We start from the raw sequence: 26,739 nt of genomic DNA, 5'->3' as shown, positions 1-26,739 counted from the left end.
AATAACAATAGCTGTCTGTCTGTCTCTGTGTACGAACATGCACACACATAACACATAGTTTTAAGTGCTCTAACACATTGCTCCTTTTAAGTAATCAATATAATTTATAATTATATAAAATCTTTCATACTATTTGTCATTTAAACCCTCCATAAGGTAAAGATTCTAATATCACTGGCATGGTATTATATTGTTTGGTTGCAACTGGAAGTTTAGTTTTTTCACTCTTCCTGTTCCTACATGTTCAGAGCCATGACAGTTTGCCAGTTAAGAAATTCTTGAGTTCATTGTGATTTAAAAAACATTAAATTTTTCTTCTTATTTTACTTAAATGATGATGGTAGTTATAGAGCAGAGTAATTTTTAAGTTTGGTGGTGCTTTGTACAAAAATACTCCCATGATTTATATATATATATATTTTTAAATGAGTCATTCTAGAGATCTTATTAAAGTATTGGTGCCAAACTAGTTAAGTGAATGTTTAAGTTTCTTGTTAACATATTAAATACTAAATATTTTGTTCTCAGTTCTGGAAAACATAATGATGCTTAAAATATCTCAGTAATGTAAGTTAGTTTTATAGTTGACTGAGAAAAGAAGTCTTAGGACGGTAGTTAATATTGAGAAAGTGAGCCCTGTGAAGTAACAAAGTACTATCAAATGATTTTGTTTATTCACTAGACATGTCTATACTTGGTTAAATTTACATGAATTCTTTAGAAAGAGAACGTTATGAAACACTCAACAGAAATTACAAGTAGATGAAGCTTAAGTAATTATCTAACTGAACGTTACCTCTAAGAAAGAATGAGAATGAGTTGCGTGTATATTTATTTGATAAGTGTTATTGTCTTCAAAATTCTCTGTAATAAAATTGTGTGTTAATGGAAATAGAAAATAGTCTGTATGCTTTGCCGAGTGCCTAGTGTTAGTATTGGCAATCTGGCAGTCATTATTATCATTTGTGTTGTTTTAAGTGCTATTCCTTTAAATTGTAAAGTCTATTCTAAGATTCGAAATGGGGGGATCTGCAGTTGTCAGAATGATAAAGTTTAGCAAATGCATGCAAATTATTGTAATTTGTTAATGAAGGCCTGCCATATCATCAGAACGTAGGAAGAAATAGCTCAAATGTATTTCAGAAACATTGTCTAAGGCTGAGTACAGGGGATCTCTGTCCTTCAAGAGGCCCACAAATTAATGAGAAAGATGGACCTTGACAATCATATAAGGCAAGCCAGATAGAGATATAAAAGTATCTCATCAGTTTAAATGCAAGTGATATTTGAATTGAATCTTTGAAGAGAAGGAAAGAATCAGGGAGGTGCATCTTGCCTGGAAGGAGTAGTAAGCACAGGTACTGAGATGGATGAGTGTGCTTAGTAACGCCTGAGAAACACAGTAGTACTCAAGGGTGATGTGGATGTTGAAATCATAGCTTATGGTCTAAAGGTTAAATTTGTGGTATGCCCAGGGTTACACAGTTAGTGGAGGACAGCCAGCTTTGAAATACATTCTAACTTCAAAACTCACCTTCTATCATGCCATGCTGTTTATTTACTGTGGGGCCTTATGTTTGATGTATAAGCTGAATTAGCGTAATTAAATATTAGTCACAATGAATAGATACATCTGATGGTTATATACCAGTTTTGCTCTTCCTGAATTATATATCATAATCAACACTCTAATGCAATCAGTGAAATTTACCATTTTTGAAATTTCTTTTTTGAATATGTTTTTCTCTTGCAGGGTTACATTTTGCCATCTGCCTTTCCAGAGTAAGTGGCTCTATGTGGGCACTGAACGAGGTAATATACATATTGTCAATGTGGAGTCCTTCACACTCTCAGGCTACGTCATTATGTGGAATAAAGCCATTGAACTGTGAGTTTGAGCGAATATTTTGTATCCGAAAGCATCAGTTCTATGTATGACAATAGCATTGTATCATAGCCAATCAGTAAATCTGTATGGAATTAAATATGTGACAGATGTTCTTAATATTAAGTACAGATTTATTAGTTTTTTGTGAGTATTCTTTTGATGTGGCAATTTGTAAATTTAAATTATGCATATGTATATAGAGATATATGCACATTACATATGCATATATTTACATTTGTGTACACTGTAACACTAAATATGAACAGTCATTCCTACTAATGAAAATCACTCTAATTTTTTCTGTTCTTTTGTCTTCTAATGATTTTTCTTTCAAATGATGGTCATGACCCACAAATGAGTTGCCACCAATGTTTGGAAAACACCGGTTTAAACTACTGCTTGATACGTTTTAAAATCATCAAATGTTTGCTAAAGTTAATATAGTAGAAATTAATTTTGTTTGATTTTACTTAATTTTGTTAAATTTTTACTTAATTTTTGATAAATTTGATAAATGATACTTGTTTTCATTTACTAATATTGGTAACAAAAACTAGGTTAAACTATAGGGCCATAAGGATCTTTAGTGCTAACCCTTCAGTCTTAAATTTTTTGTATCTTGTGTCTTTCTACAAGTTTTTTTCTTATATTTTTGGGATATCAACATCAAAGTTTAAGGATATTGGCAAGACCGTTTTCAATGTTTCTTTTTGTTTTTAAGCAAATAGTCTTGTATTGTTGCATTCCACAGTATTTACATCTTTTTGAGATAAGAATAATTCTATGACATAGCTCATAAGTCATGTGTTAGCATAGCTGTAATAGTGTATTAATCCTGATTTTTCTTCCTGTAGCAAGAATGTTATTTTCACATATCAGTCCTTTGGTAGTGTGGGTTTTCATGGTCTGTTCTTTGAATTGATGATGCCATCTAGTGGATAGGCCTAGTGCAGGTATCTGTATAGTTTGACAGATGGCTCATATGAAATGGAGTGATCTGTCAAACTAGGGAGTTTCTGAATTAGAGGTATGCTTATTTTTACTCTATAGGCATCAGTTCAACCATGTTCTTATTTGTAGAACTTCTTTTTCTCTGAGCAGATAGAGGTGGCATTACTTTTTTTTTTTTAATAGAATGTTTTTCTATTTCTGTTGGAACTAAATGGGATGCCTAAATTGGAGGCTAGAATTGAGTAAAATAAAATAGGTGCTGCATTATTCAAAAATAGTAATTTTGAGAATTCTACCTTGACAATAGATTTCCTGTACTCAAATCATTGACTAAATTGAAGATTCTTTCCTATGCAGGAAGTGTACTTAGTTGTGAATTTTGCTTATTTATATGAGTCACTACTTCTTCCCTGATCCCTGTTTTGTTCCATATTAAGAACTATATGCCTATTACTTATCACTTGTTGAAATCCTTTCTTTCCTTATAAATATAACTTATTTTCTATTTATTTTTATTGGAATGAAATATGTAGCCATATTAAAGTTTTTAATTGAAGGGAAAATCTTACTAACTTTTTCTTTTTTAGGTCATCTAAATCTCATCCAGGACCTGTGGTCCATATAAGTGATAATCCAATGGACGAGGGAAAGGTAGAATTTTTTTGTAAAAAATTATGTATTATTTAAATGCATAGATTTTTGTATTTTTCAATAAGCATACTATTTCAGGATCACATTTGTTACAAATTGAGATTGCCATTGAAGGTTGCATATCATAAACATTTAGTGCTTATTAGTAATGAAGAACAAATGAAAGAATTAGAATCATTTACAATTTTAAAGGACAAAAAACCTTAAAACATAAGTCAAACTTAATGCTTATAATTACAGATTATTTGTTTATATTTGGCTTATTCAGACTGTTTTCCGTGATTTTCTGTTAATCCTGATAAAAAGTTTTCTTTTGGTTTTGGATTCTTTTGAACACTTTGGTTATACAATTTTTGTAGCACTAATCACAGATTGCCTTATGTTATAGTTGTCTTGATATCTCATCCCCCCTAAAATTTTTTTGTCATAAATAGTTCCAATTAATAATGTAGAGTTTTTTTAATGTTATTTAATTTTTAATACTCTGAAACCAGTTTCATATAATCAGTATCTAGCTATTGTTAATTTAGGTTATTTAAGTCATTTAAAATAATACATATTTTTGGATGAATATTTATTTTCTATTTCAAACCAGTCTTTCAGGTAGTTCTATTTAATAATGATATTTTTCTACCTATATAATTTTATGATCTTAAGCTAAGTAAATACCAGGAAGTTTATTGCTATCAGAAATCAGTGAAGTGAAACTTCTGAATTTTGTGCAGGAGTTTAATCAGGTTTTTCATTTCCTCAATTGTGGGAGAGGTTGAGCTGATACACTGTTTAACACTGTTCTCTTAGTTTGCCATTGGGTAAACAAAAGGATAATTAGACTGTTTGGAGTTAGGTCATAATTATAGCATTGTATGCTTTGAAAGAAACTTTACATAAAGCAAGTATGAAGTAACTTAGATCCTTACTTAATTTTCTTTTTATACAAGATACTTATTTAAAAGCCAAGCTTTTGAATGGGAGGCGTGGTAGGAAAATTCAAAACTTCCTTTCCTCCTTGAATTGGACATCAAGTCATTGTAATTCTTCCTGTGTCTTTTGCTTTTCCTTTGCTTTCTTTTTTTTTTTTTTCATTTCCTAAAAGTTTTACTATGTTGCCCAAGGCGGTCTTGAACACCTGGGCTCAAGTGATCCTCCTGCCTTGACCTCCCAAACTGCTGGGATTACAAGCAGAAGCCACTGTGCCTGGCTTAGAGTGCCATTTTAATCTTAATGTTCTACTGTTTCAGAACTTTCAGTGGGTCTGTGGTATCTAACAAGTAAAATCAGTGTTTCGTGAAATATAGCCCTGCATTTCCTTATTTTTCAGGATGTCTTTACCTGAATGTTGTGCTGAAGCAAATAGTTATATTTTCAGTTATGAACTGCTCTTTAATGTTTCCATACCTTTGTTTATGTGAGTCCTTCTGTTTGGAATTCTCTTTCCATCTCTCTGCTGAATTCCTACCCATACTTTAAGGCCCAGATTAATTATTTTTCTTTTATGATTTCTTCCCTGATAATCCTGACAGAAAATGCTTTTTCTTTCTTTCACATTTATTAGTACTTTAGTTATGAAATTTTGTGTTATTTATGACATAATGCTTTTATTAGAAATGTGTGCATATCTTAGCTCCCCTGACTTTGAAAGTCTCCTTGAGCACAAAGGTAATATTTATACAGGTTTCTATTTTCCCTAGCATCTAACTTACAATAAAAATACCAACTACTCAATATACAATTATATGAATTATATATATAATTCATTCTATAAAGAGGATGGAGTAAATAAGTTATATATATATATATAAAATTTTAAAAATATTAGGGTGCTAGAATAAACTGTATTATCTAAACTTTGATTTCTTATAAACTCTTTCCTGTTTGCAAAGAACTCCTAGACATTTGTCATTGAACAATGATGTAAGGTGATAGGGCAGGTTCCTTCAGTGCTAACTTTACAGGTGGATACTGCCACATTAAGTGAAGGTCTTGGCCAAGGAAGGTTAGACATTAGATAGGTTAGACTTATAATAGGAATAGCCACCATTTATTTAATTCTATGTGTCAGGCACTGTGCAGGCCACTTTATATACACTATTTCATTTTATCTTTTCAACAAATTGTAAATTAGAAATTTCCCTTACTTTACAAATGATAAAGCAGAGACTTGGTGACATTATGTGTTCCATAGCTCCAGAGCTAGACTTTGGCGGATCTGAGATTTGAAGACCAGTTACTTTAATTTCAGCCCAGGAGTACTCTCTGTTATGCTAAGCTTTCTTTCTAGATATAGATTGATTATATATGTTGTAGAGAAATGTATTCATATTCCACATACACACTAATGCTTTTTCAAAGAGAAAAATTAGACAGGAATTAGTCACTAGTATATAAGCTCATTAACATTTCTGGGTTATAAAAGATTCCAGTAGGAATAAGCATTGAAGAATTTTCCAATTTTAATTAAGTGCTCTATCTTTAGTTTTCTATTTTTAAATATTTATTATTATCTTGCTTTTGTAGAGAAAGAAATTGAAAAGCTAGAAGATTATGGGCATAAAACTGTAACCTGTTGTCATGTATTTCTAATATCCTTAGAATACTAGAGCTGGCTAGAGAGGTTAAAGTTTAACCCTCTTAAGTTATTAAGGTCTGGATAGATAAAATTATTTCCCTAAAGTTATATGGCTATTAAGTGGCAGATTTAATACTAGAACTCAGGTTACTTATAAGGTCCTAAGCAGTGCAGTGCTTTTTACATCAACCCTTACATTTTATTCTTTTTCTTCTCTTTCCTTATTCCTGAAGTTTATCTTTTCTCAAATGCTGTATCACATGTCCAAGATATTTGAAAAGTGTGGGAAAAGAAACAGGAAACAAATACCATTTTTTTTTCCAAAAGGTGTATCTCAGATTGCCTAGGTGTATCTCAGATTACCTAGAAAAGAAGAGATAAGGTCAGAAAAATTGACTGTATTCTGTACTAAAGTAGGAAAACTTATTTTGTTAGTTTTGATAGCTAGCCCTTCCAGCTGCCCCTCTACTCTGAAATCTTCTAAATTTGTCTTATTAAAATTACTGGTTCTGCCCAAATTTTGTTTGTATCCCCAGATTACCCAAACAGATATAGACTAATCATTTTTCTAATTATTAAACAAATATTTATTGTGTGTCTACTATGTCTTAGGAAGTGTATTAGATATTAGAGACATATAGATGAAAATGCATGGTACTAGGTTAAGAAAAGGAGCATCTTAATTTCTCTACAGGAACTGGGTAGACTTAACCAGGAAGCAACACTGAATTTAGACTTAAAATATTAGTAGAGGATTGCTTATTGAATGAAAGGGGAGGAGGTTTTAAGCAGAGGAAATCTCATACTGAGATTTGGAAAAAACTGAGGTGGGGTCTGGGGGCAGCACAGGTTCTATGGGCAGTGTACATTGTTTGTGAGGCAGGAATATGCATTCCATTCTGAAATAGATGCATTCATAATAAGTATTTATAACATATCTGGCCCTATGTGTTATGTTAGAGGTATTGCGGTAAACAAGATAAAAACTAATCTTTGCCCAGATACACCAGTTTTACAGACTGCACAATAATTCAGATAAGGAAAAGTCCATTATTGTGTGGTGATCCTTCAGATTTAAAAAAGATAAGTGTTATTGGAGCACATAGAAAGGGTATTGACTTACATTTGGTAGGTCATGGAAGGCTTCCCAGAGGAGATGATCACTAAAGTAACACCTGAAAGATGAGTAGGACTAGTCAGGCAAAAAGGATGACATTCAAATGGAGTGGCCCAGGTAGTGAGGCAGCATGTACAAAGGCTCAAAGGTAAAAGAGAGTATGAACTTAAGAATATACTATAATGTATTGAGTGGCCGTGGTGTGGTAAGGGATGGAACTGGAGAGGTAAACAGAGGTTAAGCCATGCTGGATCTTGTAGATCATATTACTGAATTTGCAGTTTATCCTAAAAATAATGGTGTGGCATTTAAAAGTTTTAAACAGAAGCATACATTACCCCATTCGGTTTGTATTCTAGAACCGTTACTCTAGCTACAATATGAAATGGGTTAAAATAGGAGCAAGAGTGGAGTCAAGGAGACCCGAAAAGGAATCTTTGTGTCTTGAACCAGGGAAGAGACACTAGAAATGAAGAGAAGTAAATTAGATAATAGAATGTAATTTAAATTTACATGGTGATTTTACCTGTTGGAGGAGAGACCAGAGTTATGAATGACCTCTAGGTTTCTAGCCAGTGCCACTGAATAGACATGATAAGGAATGGTGAGAGACACTGCAACAGGGAATTCCAGAGAAGCAGAGTAGAGAAGAATATAATTAATTCTATTTGGGGCGCATTTACTTTGAGGCTTTTATGTAGATAAGTGGAGATGTGGCCATTGGAATTATGTGTCTGAATCTCACCAGAGGGATGTAAGCTGGATATGACTAATCGATATATAGATGGAATAGATGAGATTGCCTCATAGTGTGTAGAATTTGAAAAGTTTGTAAACTTGAAAATACATACAAAAGTTTTGAAAAGACTTCAAAATGGTACTGTTTTTGTTTTCAAAAGTCAGTTGTATGTTGAGTCCCTAATCATCAAAGACATATAAATATGCAGTGTTCTCATTTGTCATTTGTGTGATTACTAATTAGCAGTACAGATATTTGTTTATATCATACATTTATACTCAACGCATGTGAATGATTATAGTTATTTTCATTGTCAGCAAATAAATGTTTTATAATTGATATCATTCCTAGGTAATATGCCTTTTTCTTTTATCACAGCTTTTGATTGGCTTTGAATCTGGAACAGTAGTTTTATGGGACCTCAAATCAAAGAAAGCTGACTACAGATACACATATGATGAGGTAATACTATTTTTGCTAGTAAAAGCTATGGTTATTTCTCTAATATAAAGCAGTTTCTCTAAAAACTTAATTGGTTATTTTAGTTTAGGCAAGCTTTGTAATTGCAATAGCACACAATTTATTTTTTACAATAGATAATATGTTCACACAATTCAAAAGATACAAAAATCTTTTTCCCACTTGCCATTTGGTTATCTAGTTTCCATACAGGTACCGTGTTACCAGTTTCTCTCATGTTTTTCCAGAGAGACTGTGTGCATTTACAAGCAAATTCATAAATATATTCTATTTTTTACTTTGTACGAATGATAGTATACTATAGACATTTATAATCCGCTAACTTTAAGAACCAGTAAGGATTGTGATTGATAGATATGTCTTTTCTCTCCTCTTGCTCCTCACTTCCCTTCCTTACCTTACCTCTCCTTTTTTGGCATTTATTTATTGAAGATAGAATCTTCCAGATGCTGGCTTTTTCTGGCTGCATCCCCATTGTCTTTGACATTTTTTTCTTTTTTTTTTTTTTGCCCTCAGATTTCCTATAAATTGGATAATTTACTGAGGCTTGATCAAATGCAGGTTTATTTTTCTTTTTTGGCAAGACTACTTCATAGATGATACTGATACTCATTTAGCTGGTGGAACTTTAGTGTCTGTTTCAGATGTTGGAAGCCAGTGGTGGTTAAGGCCGAGATCTGTTACTGTATAGTAGTTGCAAAATAGGAGACTTTCGAATTCTGTCTTTCCTTCTCTACTTATTATGTAGGTCACTTCAGTAAAGAGAACCTTTCTTTTATCTGCTATTCGTTTATATAATAGGATAGTTCATATAGCAAAGACAGGATAAATATGTGATTCTTTCCCTTTATTTTAATATTCATCTTAAGGGGTTGTTCTATAATAGTTTCCATGATAACCAATTTATTCTTACTTTTAGTTTCACTATGTGCTCAACAACTTAAACATATTTGATGTACTTCAGTCCACTGAAGTTATAGTTGCTTTTCACATTATCCTAACTTTGGTCAGTGTACCTCCTCCCTACTGATCTGTATATTTCTGAATCAAATTTAGAATAAGGTATTTTTCTATGGAACTATAACTTATTTCAGTGCCATGTCTGGTGGCCATAATTTAGACATCAAGAGTGTTCATGGTTTCCAATTCAGTGAATACAGCTATATCTAGGAAATGTATAAGTGGTTAAGATAAAATACATCATAATCTTAATAATAATCATATTGATATGTTCAGTTACTGAAACATCAGAGCACACTGAGTAATTATAGCAACATTTGAATACTTTGCACATATTTGTACATTATCTTTGTAGGCATGACTGAAAGGGAATTCCCTTTGTTTTTATGACTGTATACTTTTTGCTGCTCACTAGTCAGAATCTTCAAATTAAACAAGCATGTTTTGAATAAAGAGTTCCTACATTTCTGTGTAGTTGTGATCTGTAATTGTGGTCCATAGATGAAAGCAGATTTTAAAAATTGAATATTTTGGTTTTGCTTATTATTTTAAATAGTGATCTTGGCTTGAGCCATTATGGAGTCACAGGGACTAGTTTACCTTCTTGCTTTAAACAAAGAAACTGGGCAGGATATATGAAACAACGGTTTTCAGCAGTTAGACAGCAGGTCATGCAGAACAGGATTATTTAGAGAGGAGAAACAAAGAAGGTAAACCCCTCCATTGCTTCAGCTAATGACCTGAAGAGATTTTCCAGTTCTTAGAACATGAAGAGGGAACCTAGGTGGAAGCTGAGAAGTCTCCCTAAGTTGAAAAGTCAGAGTTGGGAAATTGGGGAAACTAAGACATCTGCAGCTTAGAAGGCAAGGAATTAGAGAGCAAAGAGCTTAGAAAGAGAGTTATAGAAGTCTACAAGAGGACCCGTGTCCTGAGTCTTCAGTTGAATACTGACTATTGCATGGGTATAAGGCTTGGATGAGATCCACCGAAAAGGAAAAGTAGAACCATCTCTGTAGCACAAACAGTACTGGGAATAGTTCACATTCCCAACAGAATAGAGAAACTTTGTGATATACAGGGTATGAGAAAGGGTATTCAGAAAGCTGTTGTTTCAGTGGTAGAACTAAACTACCCCTATACTAATAAAGGCTCGCTTAGTTCATCCTAACAAATCTTTAATGCAAACTTTGAAAGGACTGGAAGGACTAAACTGTTTTTAAGTACATAACTACATCCTAGGAAAAACACCCAAAAACATTTAGAAGAATATGAATAGTAGCCCAATATAAATTGTACAATGTCTAGCATCCAAATAGAGATATATGAAGTATGCAAAAAGCCAGAATATATGACCCATAATGAGAAGAAAATGAAAATAGAAACAGAAATGACAAAGATGATACAATTGACCTCAAGGATATTAAAACAAGTATTATTAAATGGACTCCATATGCTTAAGAAAGTAGATGAAAGCATGAACATGTTGAAAAAAGACATGGAAGGCAAAAATCACACAAGTGGATTTTTTACAGATGAAAAATAAAATAAGGTGAAAAATACTATGAATAGTACTACCAAAGGATTAATAAGCTTGAGGAAATAGCAGTAGAAACTACTTGATGAGAAAGAATGGAGGAAAAAAGAACAGATCGTTAGTGAACTGTGGTACGACTTCAAGCAGACTAATATGTGTATTTTGAATCCTAGGAGGAGAGTGGAGAGAAAGTATGTTTGAAGAAGCAGTAACCAAAAGTTTCAAAGTTGATGAAAACTATATACTCAGAGGTCAATGAACTGTAGGCAGAAGAAACACAAAACAAACTACATAAAAGCACAATTTTCAATTCTTGGAAACTAGTAATAGAGAAAATCGTAGGAACAATCAGAGGAACTTTAAAAGCTAAATTAAATACAGGGGAGCAAAAAGATAAAAATGACAGCAGAGGCCAGGCACAGTGGCCCCCACCTGTAATCCCAGCACTTTGGGAGGCCAAGGCGGGCGGATCACGAGGTTGGGAGATTGAGACCATCCTGGGTAACACAGTGAAACTCTGTCTCTACTGAAAAATACAAAAAATTAGCCGGGTGTGGTGGCGGACCCCTGTAACCCCAGCTACTTGGGAGGCTGAGGCAGGAGAATGTCGTAACCTGGGAGGTGGAGCTCGCAATGAACTGAGATTGTGCCGCTGCACTCCAGCCTGGGCGACAGAGTGAGACTCCATTTAAAAAAAAAAAACAGCAAATTTTGGTTTTTTAGGTAGAATGTAAGCCAGAACACAGTGGAACACCACCTTCACAGTACTGAAAGAAAAATTTGTCAACCTAGAATTTTATACCTGGTGAAATTTTTTTTTTCAAAAATAAAGGCAAAATAAAGACTTTTATAGACATAAAAACTGAAAGAATTAATCACTTGCAGACCTCAACTATAAGATACGTTAAAAGGGCCGGGCGCGGTGGCTCACGCCTGTAATCCCAGCACTTTGGGAGGCCGAGGCGGGCGGATCCCGAGGTCAGGAGATCGAGACCATCCTGGCTAACACGGTGAAACTCCGTCTCTACTAAAAATGCAAAAAATTAGCCGGGCGAGGCGGCGGGCGCCTGTAGTCCCAGCTACTCGGGAGGCTGAGGCAGGAGAATGGCGTGAACCCGGGAGGCGGAGCTTGCAGTGAGCCGAGATCGCGCCACTGCACTCCAGCCTGGGCGACTAAGCGAGACTCTGTCTCAAAAAAAAAAAAAAAAAAAAAGATACGTTAAAAGAAGTCCTGCATGCAGAAGAAAAAGTTATGAGATGGAAATTTGGATCTATTCAAAAGAATGAAAGACTCCAGACATGGCAAATATGTGGTAGATATAAAAACTTTCTCATTTTTTAAATCTAAGAGATCATTAATTATCCAAGCCAATAATAAAAGTGTATTGTAGGATTTTTGACATGCATAGAGGTAACAAACAGACAATAATAGCACAATGGTCAGAAGACAGAGGACCGTTAATAGATTATTATTTTATACATAAAGTAGCATAATATTATGTGACAGTAGACTATGATAAAGATATGTATTATAAATCCTAAAGGAAATACCAAAGCAATGACAGCAGCAACTCAGAAAGTTAAGCTAAATATGAAATAAAATGAGAATTTAAAAATATTCAATCCAGAGGAAGGTTGAAGGGAACGAAGAATAAATGGAAGCAACAGTGAACAAACAGCAAGATGGTAGATTTAAATGCAGCTATGTCAATAATCAGATTAATAGTTTAAACACCCCATTAAAAGATAGTGATTATCATATTGGATAAAAAAGCAAGATCTAACCACATACTGTCTGTAAGAAACCCACTTTTAAAGATACAGATATGTTGGAAAAAAAGATAGATGGAAAAAGTAATATTAGCAGTAATCAAAAGGAAGCTGAAACGACTATATTAATATCAACAAAGTAGGTATCAGAGTGTTTCACCCAGCAGCTGAGTACACATTCTTTTCAGCTATACACAGAACATCACCAAGACAGACTGTATTTAGTGTCATAAAATCAATCTCAATAAATTTTAAAGGATTAAACTCATACAAAATGTTATTTTACTATACAATTAAATTAGAAATCAGTTATATAAAGATAGACGGAAAATCTATAAATATTGAAAAGGGAAACAACATACTTCTAAATAACCCACGAGTCAAAGAAGAAAACAAAGAAAATTAAAGTATTTTGAACTGAAAAGAAAGATTTACCATGTCCTGTGGGATGCAGCTGAATTTTCCATTATAGCATTAAATGCTTTGTATTAGAAAACAAGAAAGGTTTCAAGCCAGTGGCCTCAGCTTTCACCACAAGAAACCAGAAGAAAAAGAGCGGATTAAATCTATAGTAAGCTGAAGAACTGAAATAATAAAGAGCAGAAATCAGTGAAGTAGATAACAGAAAAATAGAGAAAACTGATAAAATTAAAAGCTGGATTTTTGTGAAGATCAATAAAATTAATAAACATATAGTCAGAGTGGTGAGGAAAGAAAGACACAGATTACCCATTGTAGAGGTGAAAAAGGATATCATTTCAGTTTCTGCAGAAATACAGAGGGACTGATGAGGAAATATGTCCTTAATGCCAATAAATCCAGCAATTTAGATGAAATGGAGAATTTCCTTGAAAGATCCCATATTTCTTGGAAGTACCAAAGCTCACTGTGAATGAAATACTTAAGTAGCTCTGTAATTTAAGAATCAAAGTTGTAATGAAAATGTTTCCCGCAAAGAAAAGACCAGGCTCAGAAATCTTGCTGGTGAGTTTTACCAAATAATACCTGTTGTACTTAGACTCTTCTTAAAAATAGAAGAGAAGGGCATACTTTGCAACTCACTTCATGAGGCAAGCATTACCCTTTTAACAAAACTAGAAAAAAAATTATAAGGAGACTACAGACCAGTATCCTTGGTGCACACAGATGCCTAAGTCATAAAACTTATTCTTAACACATATTAATATAAAAAATAAAAATCATGTGTTTTAAATAACAGTGGTGTTAGGTATAAATTCTAACTTCTAAATTAACTTGTTGTAAACTGAGTAAAAATTTCTGGCTTTGTTTCCATGAATTTATGCTATTCTGTCATCAAATTTGATTTTCAGTGCCGTTTTTGCCAGGTGTACAGTTTCAGATATTCAAGAAATTATTATAGTCATAATTCTTTCTCACTAGTGAGAGTTAAAAATTTAAGATTTTGACAAAGCACTACTTTTCCCCTCCCCTAATATTTATGTTCTATTCAATGGTATATTACTGTATTCAAATTTATTTTTATTACACAGGCACAAATGTATTAAATGACGTAACAATTTTGAACATTTCTAATATAATTTAAGTTCTTAGTATAGCTTTAATTGTTCATTTGGTCTCTTGGGGGTGATTCAGGTGCGTGGGAGTAGTGGGAACAGAAATGTATCTTTGCGCCCTTGAGCTTTTGTTGCTTTGTAACCATTGTTATTTTTTTAATTGACAAACTCTACTCTACCCTGGTTGTGTCTCAATGATAGATTTTGAGTGTAGTTGGATAGTATTCTCAATATTTTACAGATATTTTCTACAGATGATACTTCATCTATATAAAATTTTATCTCTTTAATGGACATCCCATTTTTTTTAGGCTATAATGTATTAAAATATCAAGTATTGGCTAGGTGCAATGGCACATGTCTGTAATCCCAGCACTTTGAGAGGCAGAGGCAGGAGGATCACTTGAGGCCAGGAGATTGAGATTGGTGTGGGCAACATAGCAAGACCCTGCCTCTACAAAAAGTTAAAAAAAAAAAAAAAAATTAGCTAGGCCTGGTGGCGTGTACCTGTAGTCTTATCTACTTAAGAGGCTGAAGTGGGAGGATGGGTTAAGCCCCGGAGTTCAAGGCTGCAGTGAGCTATGATCATGACACCACATTCCAGCCCTGGTGACAGAGCAAGACCCTGTTTCTAAAAATAAAGTATCAATATTCCTTTTGTAGTAATCAGTGTGGCAGGAAAGAAATGCAGTATTACTGATATTTTAAGACAATAATACTTATGAACTTCTTTATTTTATGATTATTCTTTGTCATATGTCTAGGGTCATCTATTAGTGTCTTTTGTATTTTGGTTTCATGTTGGTTTTTCCTGGTAGGTTGAGAAGCATCAGAAATATTGGTAGTAAAATATGATGAAAAAATAATTTGTGCTTTTCTAGCTCTCTCAGTACATTTAAGTCTCAAGACTATCAGAAAACTTTAAAAAAAAAAAAAAAACGTTGAGGCCGGGCACCGTGGCTCATGCCTGTAATTCCAGCACTTTGGGAGGCCGAGGCGGGCAGATCAGGAGGTCAGGAGATCGAAACCATTCTGGCTAACACAGTGAAACCCTGTCTCTACTAAAAATACAAAAAAATTAACTGGGCATGGTGGCAGGCGCCTGTAGTCGCAGCTACTGGGAAGGCTGAGGCAGGAGAATGGCGTGAACCCGGGAGGCGCAGCTTGCAGTGAGTTGACATGGTGCCACTGCACTCCAGCCTGGGTGACAGAGCAAGACTCTGTCTCAAAAAAAAAAAAAAAAGAACTTTGAAATAATATGTTTGCAACTCACAGCACAGGAATCGTAACAGCTTTAAATCAATTTTTTTTTTTTTTTTGTATTATATATATTCATGGAAGCATTTATTCCCTTAAGGGTTTTTTCCTCCTATATTTAGATTGGTGCTTTTAAGTCAGCTTATTTTCTGCTTATTTTTACAAACATACACATGCACACACACAAATACACTTTCCCAAAGGTAAAACAGTACTTAAAACAATGAATAATTTGGTCACATTTTCAAAATAACAGAAGAAAGTTCCAGTTGCATTATGTATTCATTCATTCATTCATTCATTCATTCTTTAGAGGCTGTCTTACTCTGTTGCCCAGGCTGGAGTACAGAGTGGGGTTGGGGGAGGTTATTTTTAATGGAAAGGGCAGTGGTTTCAGTTTATAACTGTTTATAATCTTTAGAGAGAAAGGAAAAAAGCTTTAAATAATTTAATGTCCAATGTATAATAACTTTTATCAACTACCTTACAAAATGTATGATTCAATAATTGTCTCATTTAATTATATAGTATTATGGTTGTCTCCCTTCTATAGTGTAACTAATATTGAACATTTCACAAGTTTAAAATACTAGGACAAAAGCTATACAATTTAATGTATTATTTATATATGTAAGAAATCATTCATGCTGTAAGCATGTACTTTATTTGATTATATAAGAATAATAAAACAACAGAGTATTTTCAATATTTTCATGTAATTGCAAATGTTGTAATTTTAAATGAAAGTCTACATTATACATTTTCTTTTGTCATTTTTTGGCATTTTTCTAAGGGCTGTGACAATAATAGATAGTTACATTGGGAATTAATGCAGCTTTTGAATGGAATATTAAATAACATCTATGAGAAAAATTATTTTAAAATAATTAAAATTTAAAATATTAGTGTATGTAACGTAAGAGCAGCTGGATTAGGATTTATTAATATATACATTTACTGTGACATGATTCTAATAATACTGATTAGTTTGCAAAACCAGTAAGTAGAGAATTTATTCAATTTCCATACAATTTTGAGTTAGTGAATGTAAAATTTGATAGGTAAGCAGTTAGCCTGTTTTGTCTTCCTAGACAAGATGCTGTCTTGTCCGATAAGAATAGCAGAAGCATCATAGGTACTACTTTTGCCAAAGCCTAATAATTAAATATTTTTTGAAAAATATGTCACAGTAGGCAGTGCTTTTGTTTTTTCTCTGATTTTATCAAAAATGAAAATACTGATGTCAGACTCTTAATTACCTTTATGAACCTTTTTACACTTATGATTTTTTTCAGATACTACATCTTTTAAAGAGCTTTTAGAATTGCATGTACTGTTGCTTTGTGGTTTATGCGAACAGCTATATCATCTGCGTTCATTCTGTCTTCAGTCTTTTTTCTCTACCCTGGATTCATCTTGTCCTCCATGACTTTTGTATGTCTTTTATGTATTGTGTTCTATTTTCCATTCATCTGTCCTTTATTCCTCTTTCTAAGATAATCCTGTTATTCATATGTATGTATAATTTTCAGGTTTTTAAAACAAATATTCATTTTTTTTTTTTGAGATGGAGTCTTGCTGTGTCACCCAGGCTGGAGTGCAGTGGCACGATCTCAGCTCACTGCAAGCTCCACCTCCTGGGTTCATGCCATTCTTCTGCCTCAGCCTCCCGAGTAGCTGGGACTACAGGCGCCTGCCACCACACCTGGCTAATTTTTTGTATTTTTTAGTAGAGACGGGGTTTCACCGTGTTAGCCAGGATAGTCTCGATCTCCTGAACTCATGATCCGCCCGTCTTTGCCTCCCAAAGTGCTGGTATTACAGGCATGAGCCACCGTGCCCGGCCATAAACAAGTAAATATTCTTAATCACCTGGAAATTGTATATCTTTTCCTTGGAAAAACAGATAAGCCAATTTACACACAAAATTTATCAACCCCAATTTATGTTTCCTACGTTATATCTCATATCTTCTCCCATGAATTGTTCAGATTTGCTCCTAAACCACCTTGCTTCTGATTTTGAGCATGTGTCAGATTTGCTGGTGAGATTAGATTTTCTCACTTTGTTTACATAAATTTCTACGTCATTTTCTTAAGACTAAAGAAAAAGTGTAAATTGCATATTTTATACATGTATAATTTATATGTGAAATATAAATTATATATGTATAATTTATATATGGTACGTATTGTATACATATTTTTAAATACTTGTAATACTACATATGTTCTACATATGTACTTAGAAAGAAAACACATCTTATATCAAGTTGGATTTGCATATAGAAAATTGTATAAATAAATAGTGCATGTTTGTTGCATGTCCATATTTCTTTATTTCTTTGCTTTTTTGTGGGGTGTTTTCTGTTACTTGTTTCTGTTGTCCAAGATAATTGTGAACCACTGGTTCCAGTAATTCGATAGTATTTGCTTTTGGAATGCCTAATAATTTAATAACATTTCATAAATAGAAGGCACTTTTAAACAAAGATAGACATTGTTTTCTTTAGCAAAGTAGAAATGTTTCTCTACATATGATATGTATTTATATATATGATATACATTTATACATGATACTATTAAGATGTTTTTATCTATAGGTTCCAGATAGCACTGTAGACCTCTTTTGTATTTTCCCTTATCAATTTTTTTTAAAACATTAAATAGCTTTTTAGCACTGCGCATGTTTTTGCAGAAATAATTTTACTTGTAAAGGCTACTAAGGGATTGCTTATTTTAAAAATGAGTTTTCAAAATGTCATATGTGTATTTCAGTTTATTATTAAGATTTTATTTAGAATTTTGTAAGAGATGGAGATGGTCCCTGACTTACAGTATTTCGACTTAAGATTTTTTTGACTTTACAATTGGTTTATCAAGACATAACCCCATCCTAAGTAAAGGAGCTCCTTAGGAATTAGAATGCGATTATGGTTTCTACTGAATGTCTGTTGCTTGTGTACCGTCTTAAAGCTGAAAACTTGCATATTGAGCCATTGTAAATAAGGGATCGTCTGTTGTGTTGGTACCATTAAATGCATTTTTGACTTATGATATTTTTGACTTATGATGAGTTTATCAGGGTATAACTTCATCATAAATTGAAGAACATCTGTACTTTGAATAAAAAACATTGTATTAAATATTGGCATTAGAAGTATAGCTGATTATCTGTATCTGTCTGATTTATACTAAGATATTTTATAATATTTAGTTTAAATTTATAAGTATAGAAAGAACCCAAATAAGTAGATGACATGATAAAAAATGTTGACTTTATATGTGACAGAAGTTTTGAGTTTCAGTTATATGATTTTTGCTCTGTACTCTGCAATTCTTGCATTCCAGTAGGGTAACTTTAAGTCAATTGACCATTAAGAACTAAAATTTTATCAACTTGAGTTTAAAAGAAGTAATTCAAAGGATGCATGGGAGAGTGATTTAAAGTTTTTTTTTGCATACCAAAATTTAAATAATATTAGAGCAAAAAAATGAGGGGTATCATAATACTTCGGTGATATAAAAGTATTTTCCAGATAGTTTTTAAGCGACCCAGAAGTACAAAATAAATTTCTTATCAGAAGAGGGTCCCTGAGATTAAAAATTGCCTCAGTAATTACTGTGAAAGATGAGGAGCATGTCTTGTAGCTCAACCTGGAGCATTTTTTATTGATCTCTAATCCAAATCTACATTTTGGCTCTGAGAATTGTGGTCAATTAACACGTTTTATTCTAATCTTGTCAATGCAACGAGTTTTTCCATTGGGACGTTGGTTGTAATAATTTGGTAATTAATGTTTAGGTATTGTTTATGCTAAAAAGAATGTAAGAAAACATTTTGTTTTACTGAACTTGTCTGTAGATGTCACTATTATGCCTTCTTTATGCTGGTTTAAGGAGTAAAGTAAGTACAGAGAATTAAAACAGTGTTAATATGAAGAAATAAAATCTCATTTGTATTACAACAGGGCCATATTATTATGGAAATGTTAAGTTCACATATTAACTTTAGAAAATAAAGAAAAGTTAAAAATGAAAATTAATTGATTATCAGATCATTTACAAATAGTTTGCTACTTAAATAGATTTTAAAATGGTATTTTTCATCCTTCTATAGGCTATCCACTCTGTTGCTTGGCATCATGAAGGAAAACAGTTTATTTGCAGTCATTCAGATGGCACCTTGACTATATGGAATGTGAGGTCCCCTGCTAAACCTGTACAAACAATCACTCCACATGGTAAGAATGCATCAGTCTTAAATACCACCTAATTGTAATGCACAGTAAACTGTTTTGTTTCAGTTTGCCTTTGGATTTGTTTATTTGATTTTTAGGATAAGGAGGGGTTTCCTTTCATTTTTAGGGAATTAAAAAATTTACACTTACAGAAATAGTATCTAACAACCAGTTAATAAAATTTCAAGTTAAGCATATTTACAGTTGAAATTACAAATTTGAAATTTTAGAAAATGTTACATTATTTTCTGAATATCATGTCTCCAACAGTCCAAAAAACAAATAGTTTTGTGAATGAAAATGATGCAGGATTTACATTAAGCTTTTCCATCTCAAAGCTATCAGTTGCAGGTTGTTAATATATAAATAACAGTGAACTTGAAATACTTGGAACCCTGTAGAAGGTAATTTTATATATTAAAATATGGTGTCAGGAGACCTCAGAATCACCACGGGTTTAATGATTCACTAGGAAGACTCACAAGACTCAGCCTAAAGTCATGTTCATTGCTGTGATTTATTACAACAAAAAGGCATAAAGCAGAATCTGCAAAGGGAAAAGACAAATGAAGTCTAGAGGAAACCAGGCTCAAGCTTCTTTGAGTTATTTCCTTACGGAGTCACACAGGATATGCTTAATCCCACTATTAAGGAGTTGTTACCACATGTGTGAAATATTGTCTACCAGAGAAACTCACCTGAGCCTTGGAGTCCAGAGTTTTTATTGGGATCAGTTATGCAGGCATCCTCTGCTTTAGCAAGTACCAAAATTCTAAACTCCCAAAAGGAAGGCAGGGGTTCAGCATAAACTATATTCTTTGTACAAACCAATTAGGCAGAGTAAATCACCCTTCTCAGGGAATAATGAGCGTTTCTTGGACATCAGCCAAGGGCCAACCTTGTAAGCAGATCTTTGTAGGGATAGCTGTAGCAGACCTGCTGTGTTAACTATTTTCTGCATAAGTAGTACCTACAAAACTTATGAGAAATTTTTATTAGAATATTTATTTAAAACAAATTATGAAGGCCACCTTTTTTGTTTTAGAATTTGTATTTCTTTATTAATCTGCATTCTCCACCCTCACCCCAAGAGAATCCTTCCTGGCAAATTTAGGGAACTCATATTAAAGGAACTCTTCTATAAATTGATGGTATATTCAAGAGTGTCCTTGTAGCTATTGCTAGTATTTCATCGTTTGCTTTAAAATTTGAATACCTACTTTTTTAAAAAGTTGATATATTTTGACTTATTATTATATAGAAGTGAAAGAAACAGTAAAATTAAAAACAAGTTTTATCTATCTGTGGCATATGGGATTTTTAGGCTTATTTTCTGGGAAAAATAACAGTTCTTGAAACCACATATTGTGAAATACTTTACCACTGCTTGTGACAGCAATCATCTTCTGGGAAAGCACTGACTTTAAGTTCCCTACACATCTATTTATGAGTGCATCTAGAGGATATTTCTTGTGATAGTAGGTTCAAGTTTTTCTTAATATATTTTGTTCCTTCCTTCTATTAGTATCTAGGTTCCTCATCTCGACACTCCTGAAAATTCCTATGAATCTTAGAATCTCCCAACCCCACTGGAACCTATGAATCCAGATAAACAAAAAAGTACCAATAAGGTGTGGTTAGTTCAGAAATCTTTCATTTGAAACCCAGAAGAAAATGAAACTCATGTCAAAGATGATAGAAATATATAGTGCTAGTCTTGCAGCTTGAAGTTTATCTGTTTTTATCTTGTTTTGTAAGAATAGTACAAAGAATCTTTTTTTCTTTTGATCTATTTGCAAGTAAGTTGTCAATATGGTGCTGATTCACTCCCAAATAGTCCATGGTCTTTTTTTTTTTTTTTTTTTAAATAAGGACGTTTTTCTATATAACCAAGTTTTGCCTTTATTCAAAAGAGTTTTATATGGATTAGATTTGGTTGTCATGTTTCTTCTCGAAACTGAAACAGTTCCTGAACGTTTTGACTTTGATATCTGATAAATTACAAAGATTGTAGGTCAGTTCTTTTATAGAACGTGCCTCAGTATGGTTTTGTCTCATGTTTATTCATGATGAGATTTAGGTTGCACGCTTTTGACAGGAGTATCCCAAAAGGATTGAGGTGTTCTTTTTGCATCCTCTCAAGTGGAACTCGTTTTTTATTTGTCCCATATTGGTGGTATCTCACATCCTGATCCTTTGGTTAAAGTTCTGTCTTCTGCTAGTTCTGTCCATTATTAAACAGGTTTTCTTTTTACCTTTGAAATTGAGAAATAAGTTTTATGTGTATTTATAATTGTTACATATTTTGATTTGAAGGAAGTTCCCCAAGACTCTATGAACATATTATACTTCATCAAACTTTTCCCCTCTAGTTTTAGCATCTGTGGATGTTTCTTAGCTGAATTAACTATTACTGTGATGGTTGCCGAATACTGATTGTCTGTCTGGTCTTAATCTTTTTTTATATTGAAAGCTTAGTTTATTGAGAGCAGACTTTAGTAAGTGGTATAAATCAGTTTCTACAGTGATTATATTGTCTTAGCAGAAAAGCTAAAATTATTTTTAAATGAAAAAGACAATATGTGACTTAAATGTTTTCTCAAAATTAGAATCCAAATGAAATATAAATGAAGTGGATTTTTTTCTATGGCTGGTGTTAAAAATTAGCGTGGTGTTTGTGTACAGTGTAGCAGTCTAGTAGTAGATGGCCAGAATTTTATATAAAGTAAGGCATATTTATTTTACTTTATATAAACTATATGTAGAAAATCTGAATTCCTTTCAAGTGTAATAAGGTTTCCACCTTTCTTTTTGGCAGTAAAAACTACCGAGTGACAGGTAACCTACCAAAGCTAAATTCATGTTGACTACAACTGAATTCATGGCAAAGCTGAGTACTTTTTTTTGTTTGTTTGTTTTTTTGAGACAGAGTCTTGCTCTTGTCGCCCAAGCTGGAGTGCAATGGCGCGATGTTGACACACCGCAACCTCTGCTTCCCAGGTTCAAGCGATTCTCCTGCCCCAGCCTCCTGAGTAGCTGGGATTACAGGCGCCCGCCACCACACCCGGCTATTTTTTTGTGTTTTTAGTAGAGATGGGGTTTCGCCATATTGGCCAGGCTGGTCTCAAACTCCTGACCTCAGGTGATCCACCCGCCTCAGCCTCCCAAAGTGCTGGCATTACAGGCATGCGCCACCATGCCTGGCCAACTGAGTACATTTTTATACTTTAAAGTACAAAACTACATTCGGCATACCATAACAAGGTGTCAGCTATTCCATAGAGATCACATTTGTGGTATATCATTTTCATTATATTAACTGTTGCAAAGGATTGAAATTTTGTTCTACTTTCTCATTATTATTTTCTGTTGTGGTTTTTTGCTCTTAATTTCTAACCAAACAGTTGTGGTAAATTAGTTTAAATATACTAACCTTTTACAATTGAGTGCTTTTTCACTTTTTCTTATTTACGTTCATCTAATGGTTGTTCAAGTATCTTAGTCTTAAAAAACATTTACAGTATTACCTTGATTGCCAAGAACTGATTATAATTTAAGACTCCTACCAGTACTTTACTACGAGTTGTAGTGTTAGGGTATTTAGTGTTAAAAATAGGTTAAGATATCCTTGAAGAATCTGTTCAGAAGATATTATGTTACATTTATATAACATGGGATTTTGAAGCCAGAAGAGTTGTAGTTAAGCACTAATTCCATAGTTTCTGGCTCTGTGACCTTGAGGAAGTCATTTAACATTTTTGAGTCTTAATGTTCTCACCCATGAATGCAAATAATAATGAAACTTTACCTAGTCTCATATAGTTGTTGTGAAGATTATATTTACTCATTCTGCAAATATTTGTTGGTTCTACTATGTGATAGGCACTTTTCTTAGCTGTGGTTCAGATAATCAAAATGTAAGTGAAATTACCCGGAAATTATGAGGTGCTATTCATATATGGCTCTAGGAAATGTCAGTATGGAAATGGTTATGTACTTGGTAGAATAGATTAGTGAACCCCCAAAATATATTCCACAAAGACCAGTTTTTCTTATATTGATGATTTGTTTGGTGGAAAAGGTACGCCATAATGAAAGAAGTTTTAGAAATGCTGAATTAAAGATGAGCATTTTTCTTCACTTTAACACTCAGCAGGTTATTTTTGACTACCAAAAACAAACCAACAGTGATAGTTCCCTTTAATCTCATTTTTATGCATCTCAAACATTTCCCTGGCAATCAGACAATCTGTAATCTACTTGCAAGTGCTATGTGTGAAATACCTTGTGGAGATCATTTCTTTTCTCTGAGACTTGAGCTTTATTATTTGTAAAATGTCAAGATTGAACAGGATTTTTAAGCTATAAAGTTTAGTGAATATATGAAAATTAAGCAGGATTTGGTTCCATATGATGACTCTGCAGTTTTTTCCTTTCAGCGGGCCATAGATTCTGTATCTCTGTATGGTACGTCGAGGAGTAAACTGTTTCTCTTTTGGCTTGTTTCTCTCCCGTGGCAGATAGGGTTTCATTATTACTTAGGAGGTATCGGCATGGCTCACATTCTTACCTTGAAGCACTCATCTTGGTTTTGTAATTTGCTGGGCCAGGGCCTCACAGGACCTCCCCTCTGGCGCAGGGATGGGGGTGATGTGTTACAGAGTAAGATTTTCTGTGATTGTTAGCTTTACCAGAATCAGATGGTTTCCTAAGGAAATGGAGATTATAGACCAGGGTGCCTTTCCTGGACCACATTGGAAGGAGAGGAATTGTCTCGGGCCACGCATAAAATACACTAACACTAATGATAGCTGATGAGCTAAAAAAAAAAAAAAAAAAAAAAAAAAAAAAATCTCATAATGTTTTAAGTAAGTTTACTAATTTGTGTTGGGCCACATTGAAAGCTGTCCTGGGCTACATGTGGCCTGCAGTCTGTGGTTGGACAAGCTTGTGCTAGACGGTCAAAACCTGTAGATTTTTACTGTAGGAAATGGTGTTTTAAATTTAGTTTCTGAAGCTTATTCATCAATGCAATCAATCTGTTTATCAAAAAGTAAACCAAGATTGGGGAACTTTTAATCTGTTGAAGGTCACTGAGGGAAAAATAAAATTCAGTTTCACCTAAGTGCATCAGCTTAATATGTTAAGGATGAGATGTGCAAAGAATTCCATTAATCTGCTTTTAAGATTCACCTGAAACCTAAAACATTCAGTAAATAATAAAACTATACTACTCAGTTCCTTACATGATTCGTTACAAACCTTTCCCCAGTTTATGTATTTGAAAAGACTTACCAGACTCCGCAGAGCATATTCAAATAAGACCATGATTTAAAGGCAAAGGATGTGATACAGCAAGAGAAAGAGAATGCAGGCAGGTGCTCTGAAACATCCCTCCCCTATGTGAGCTCCCAGTGAGCACTTACTTACACACGAGGATTGTACTGAGTGCACCTCGAGTCACCAAGATCTGGCTTCTGAAGAGCTCCACAGAAACTCTCAGGAAGGCCCTTGTAATGATCAAGCCAGTCTTGCTAATAAATCAGCTAGGCCGGTTGCCAACCTTCAGCAAAACTATACTCTGGTGGTTACCAGGCAAGTTTTGGGCCTCAAACAACACGTCATAAATCCCACTGTCCTTTTCTTTGCCAAAAGTAAAAAAACAGATATTCAGGGGTCCAAGTCCAGCCGTAAATCAACTCTATACACTCATTTAGGAGGGAACAACCCTCCTCCCCTTTTCAGATTAGTATTATTAGCAATGTGATTCTTCAGTTTGTCTTTTTATTTTCTAGAACATCACTGTCCAATAGAAAGGTAATGTGAGCTGTGTGTGTAATTCTAAATTTACTAGTAACCATATTAAAAACAGTAATAAGAAACAGGTAAAACTAATTTTAATAACATGTTCTTTAATCCCAAATATGCAAAATTAGTTCATCATGTAATCAGTGTATAAAATTGAGATATTTTATTCTTTTTTTGTACTAAATATTTGAAATCTAGTGTGTATTTAGCATGTCTTAACTTGGACTAGCTACATTTTAAGTGCCCTGCTGTCCATGCATTTTAAGTGCACAGTAGACTTATGGTTACCCTATTGGATAGCCACGCTAGACTGAGAACTTCAGTGTAACAAGTGTAACACTGAAAATACGTTCCTCATCCTAACTGGCAAAATTAAAACTTTAGAAAGCAACTGTTTTTGTCAGTAATCTTTATTCATTTTTAATACATCTTTATTCATTGAATAAACATTTATTGAGCACCTCCTATGTACCAGAGACTAATTATTGAAAATATACTGGGCTGAAGAGCTCATTGTCAAGTGAATGAAAATGATCTATAAACTGATAAATATAATACATCGTGATTAATGCCGATAAAGGCATGTATAACATGACGTGGAAACAAATAAGTGGTGACTGGTTTTGGGTAAAAGGTGTTGAACTATTTCACCAATTCAGGGTATATGAACTCGGTCTTAAAGGATGATAGTGGTGGTATAAGACAGCAAAGAGCAGGGCAAAGTTATCTTAGAAGGCACAAAGACATAAACAAAAGTGGGGTGTTCTTGGAAAACTACTAATAGTTTAATATGACCAGAGTTTAAAACACCTTTGGGCAAGTAGCAGGAAATGAAAACAGAATCATGTAGAGAGGCAAGATTATATATCAAAGTATGATAAAAAGTTTGAACTTCATAATGGAGACCTAGTAATTGAGTTTATAGTGAGAAGCATCAAGTTTACATCTTAAAAATATCAGTTTAATGATAGTACATCTGGTGGGCTGGAGGCAGAAGAGGGTGGCTAATTAGGAAGCTATTGCATTAATAAACAAATAATGGAGATTTCATTAGAGGAAATGGGAAGAAATGGACATGTAGGAATGAAATTCTGGAATTAGAATCAGTAGGACTTAAACCAATTATTTGTGGTTTGGTGGTTTGAGGGGTGGGGAAATAGGGCATAGTAAGAAGGAGAAATCAGATATGGCATGGAAGTTTATGTGAGTTATTAAGTCAGGTTTTATAATTAATCAGACC

The 26,739-nt window shown here is 33.6% G+C and overlaps 1 protein-coding gene across 4 annotated transcripts in view; it reads left to right on the top strand.

Moving 5' to 3' along the window:
- The window catches only part of STXBP5 (syntaxin binding protein 5), a 193,501-nt gene that overhangs the window by 60,931 nt on the left and 105,831 nt on the right, over positions 1–26,739 (top strand). For all 4 annotated transcript variants that reach the window (XR_646362.4, XM_003898071.5, XM_021937745.2 and 1 more), the window contains exons 5-8: positions 1,754–1,888; positions 3,427–3,490; positions 8,294–8,377; positions 19,571–19,694. Coding sequence is in view for 3 of the 4 variants with exons in the window: in XM_003898071.5 (XP_003898120.1) it covers positions 1,754–1,888; positions 3,427–3,490; positions 8,294–8,377; positions 19,571–19,694 (407 nt within the window). In the remaining variant the exon portion in view is untranslated. The remainder of the gene's footprint in view (positions 1–1,753; positions 1,889–3,426; positions 3,491–8,293; positions 8,378–19,570; positions 19,695–26,739) is intronic.

This window comes from Papio anubis, chromosome 6, assembly GCF_008728515.1.
Source record: "Papio anubis isolate 15944 chromosome 6, Panubis1.0, whole genome shotgun sequence".
Taxonomy (NCBI): domain Eukaryota; kingdom Metazoa; phylum Chordata; class Mammalia; order Primates; family Cercopithecidae; genus Papio; species Papio anubis.
The sequence above is the reverse complement of the archived record's forward strand: the minus strand, read 5'-3'. Positions and strand labels throughout refer to the sequence as shown.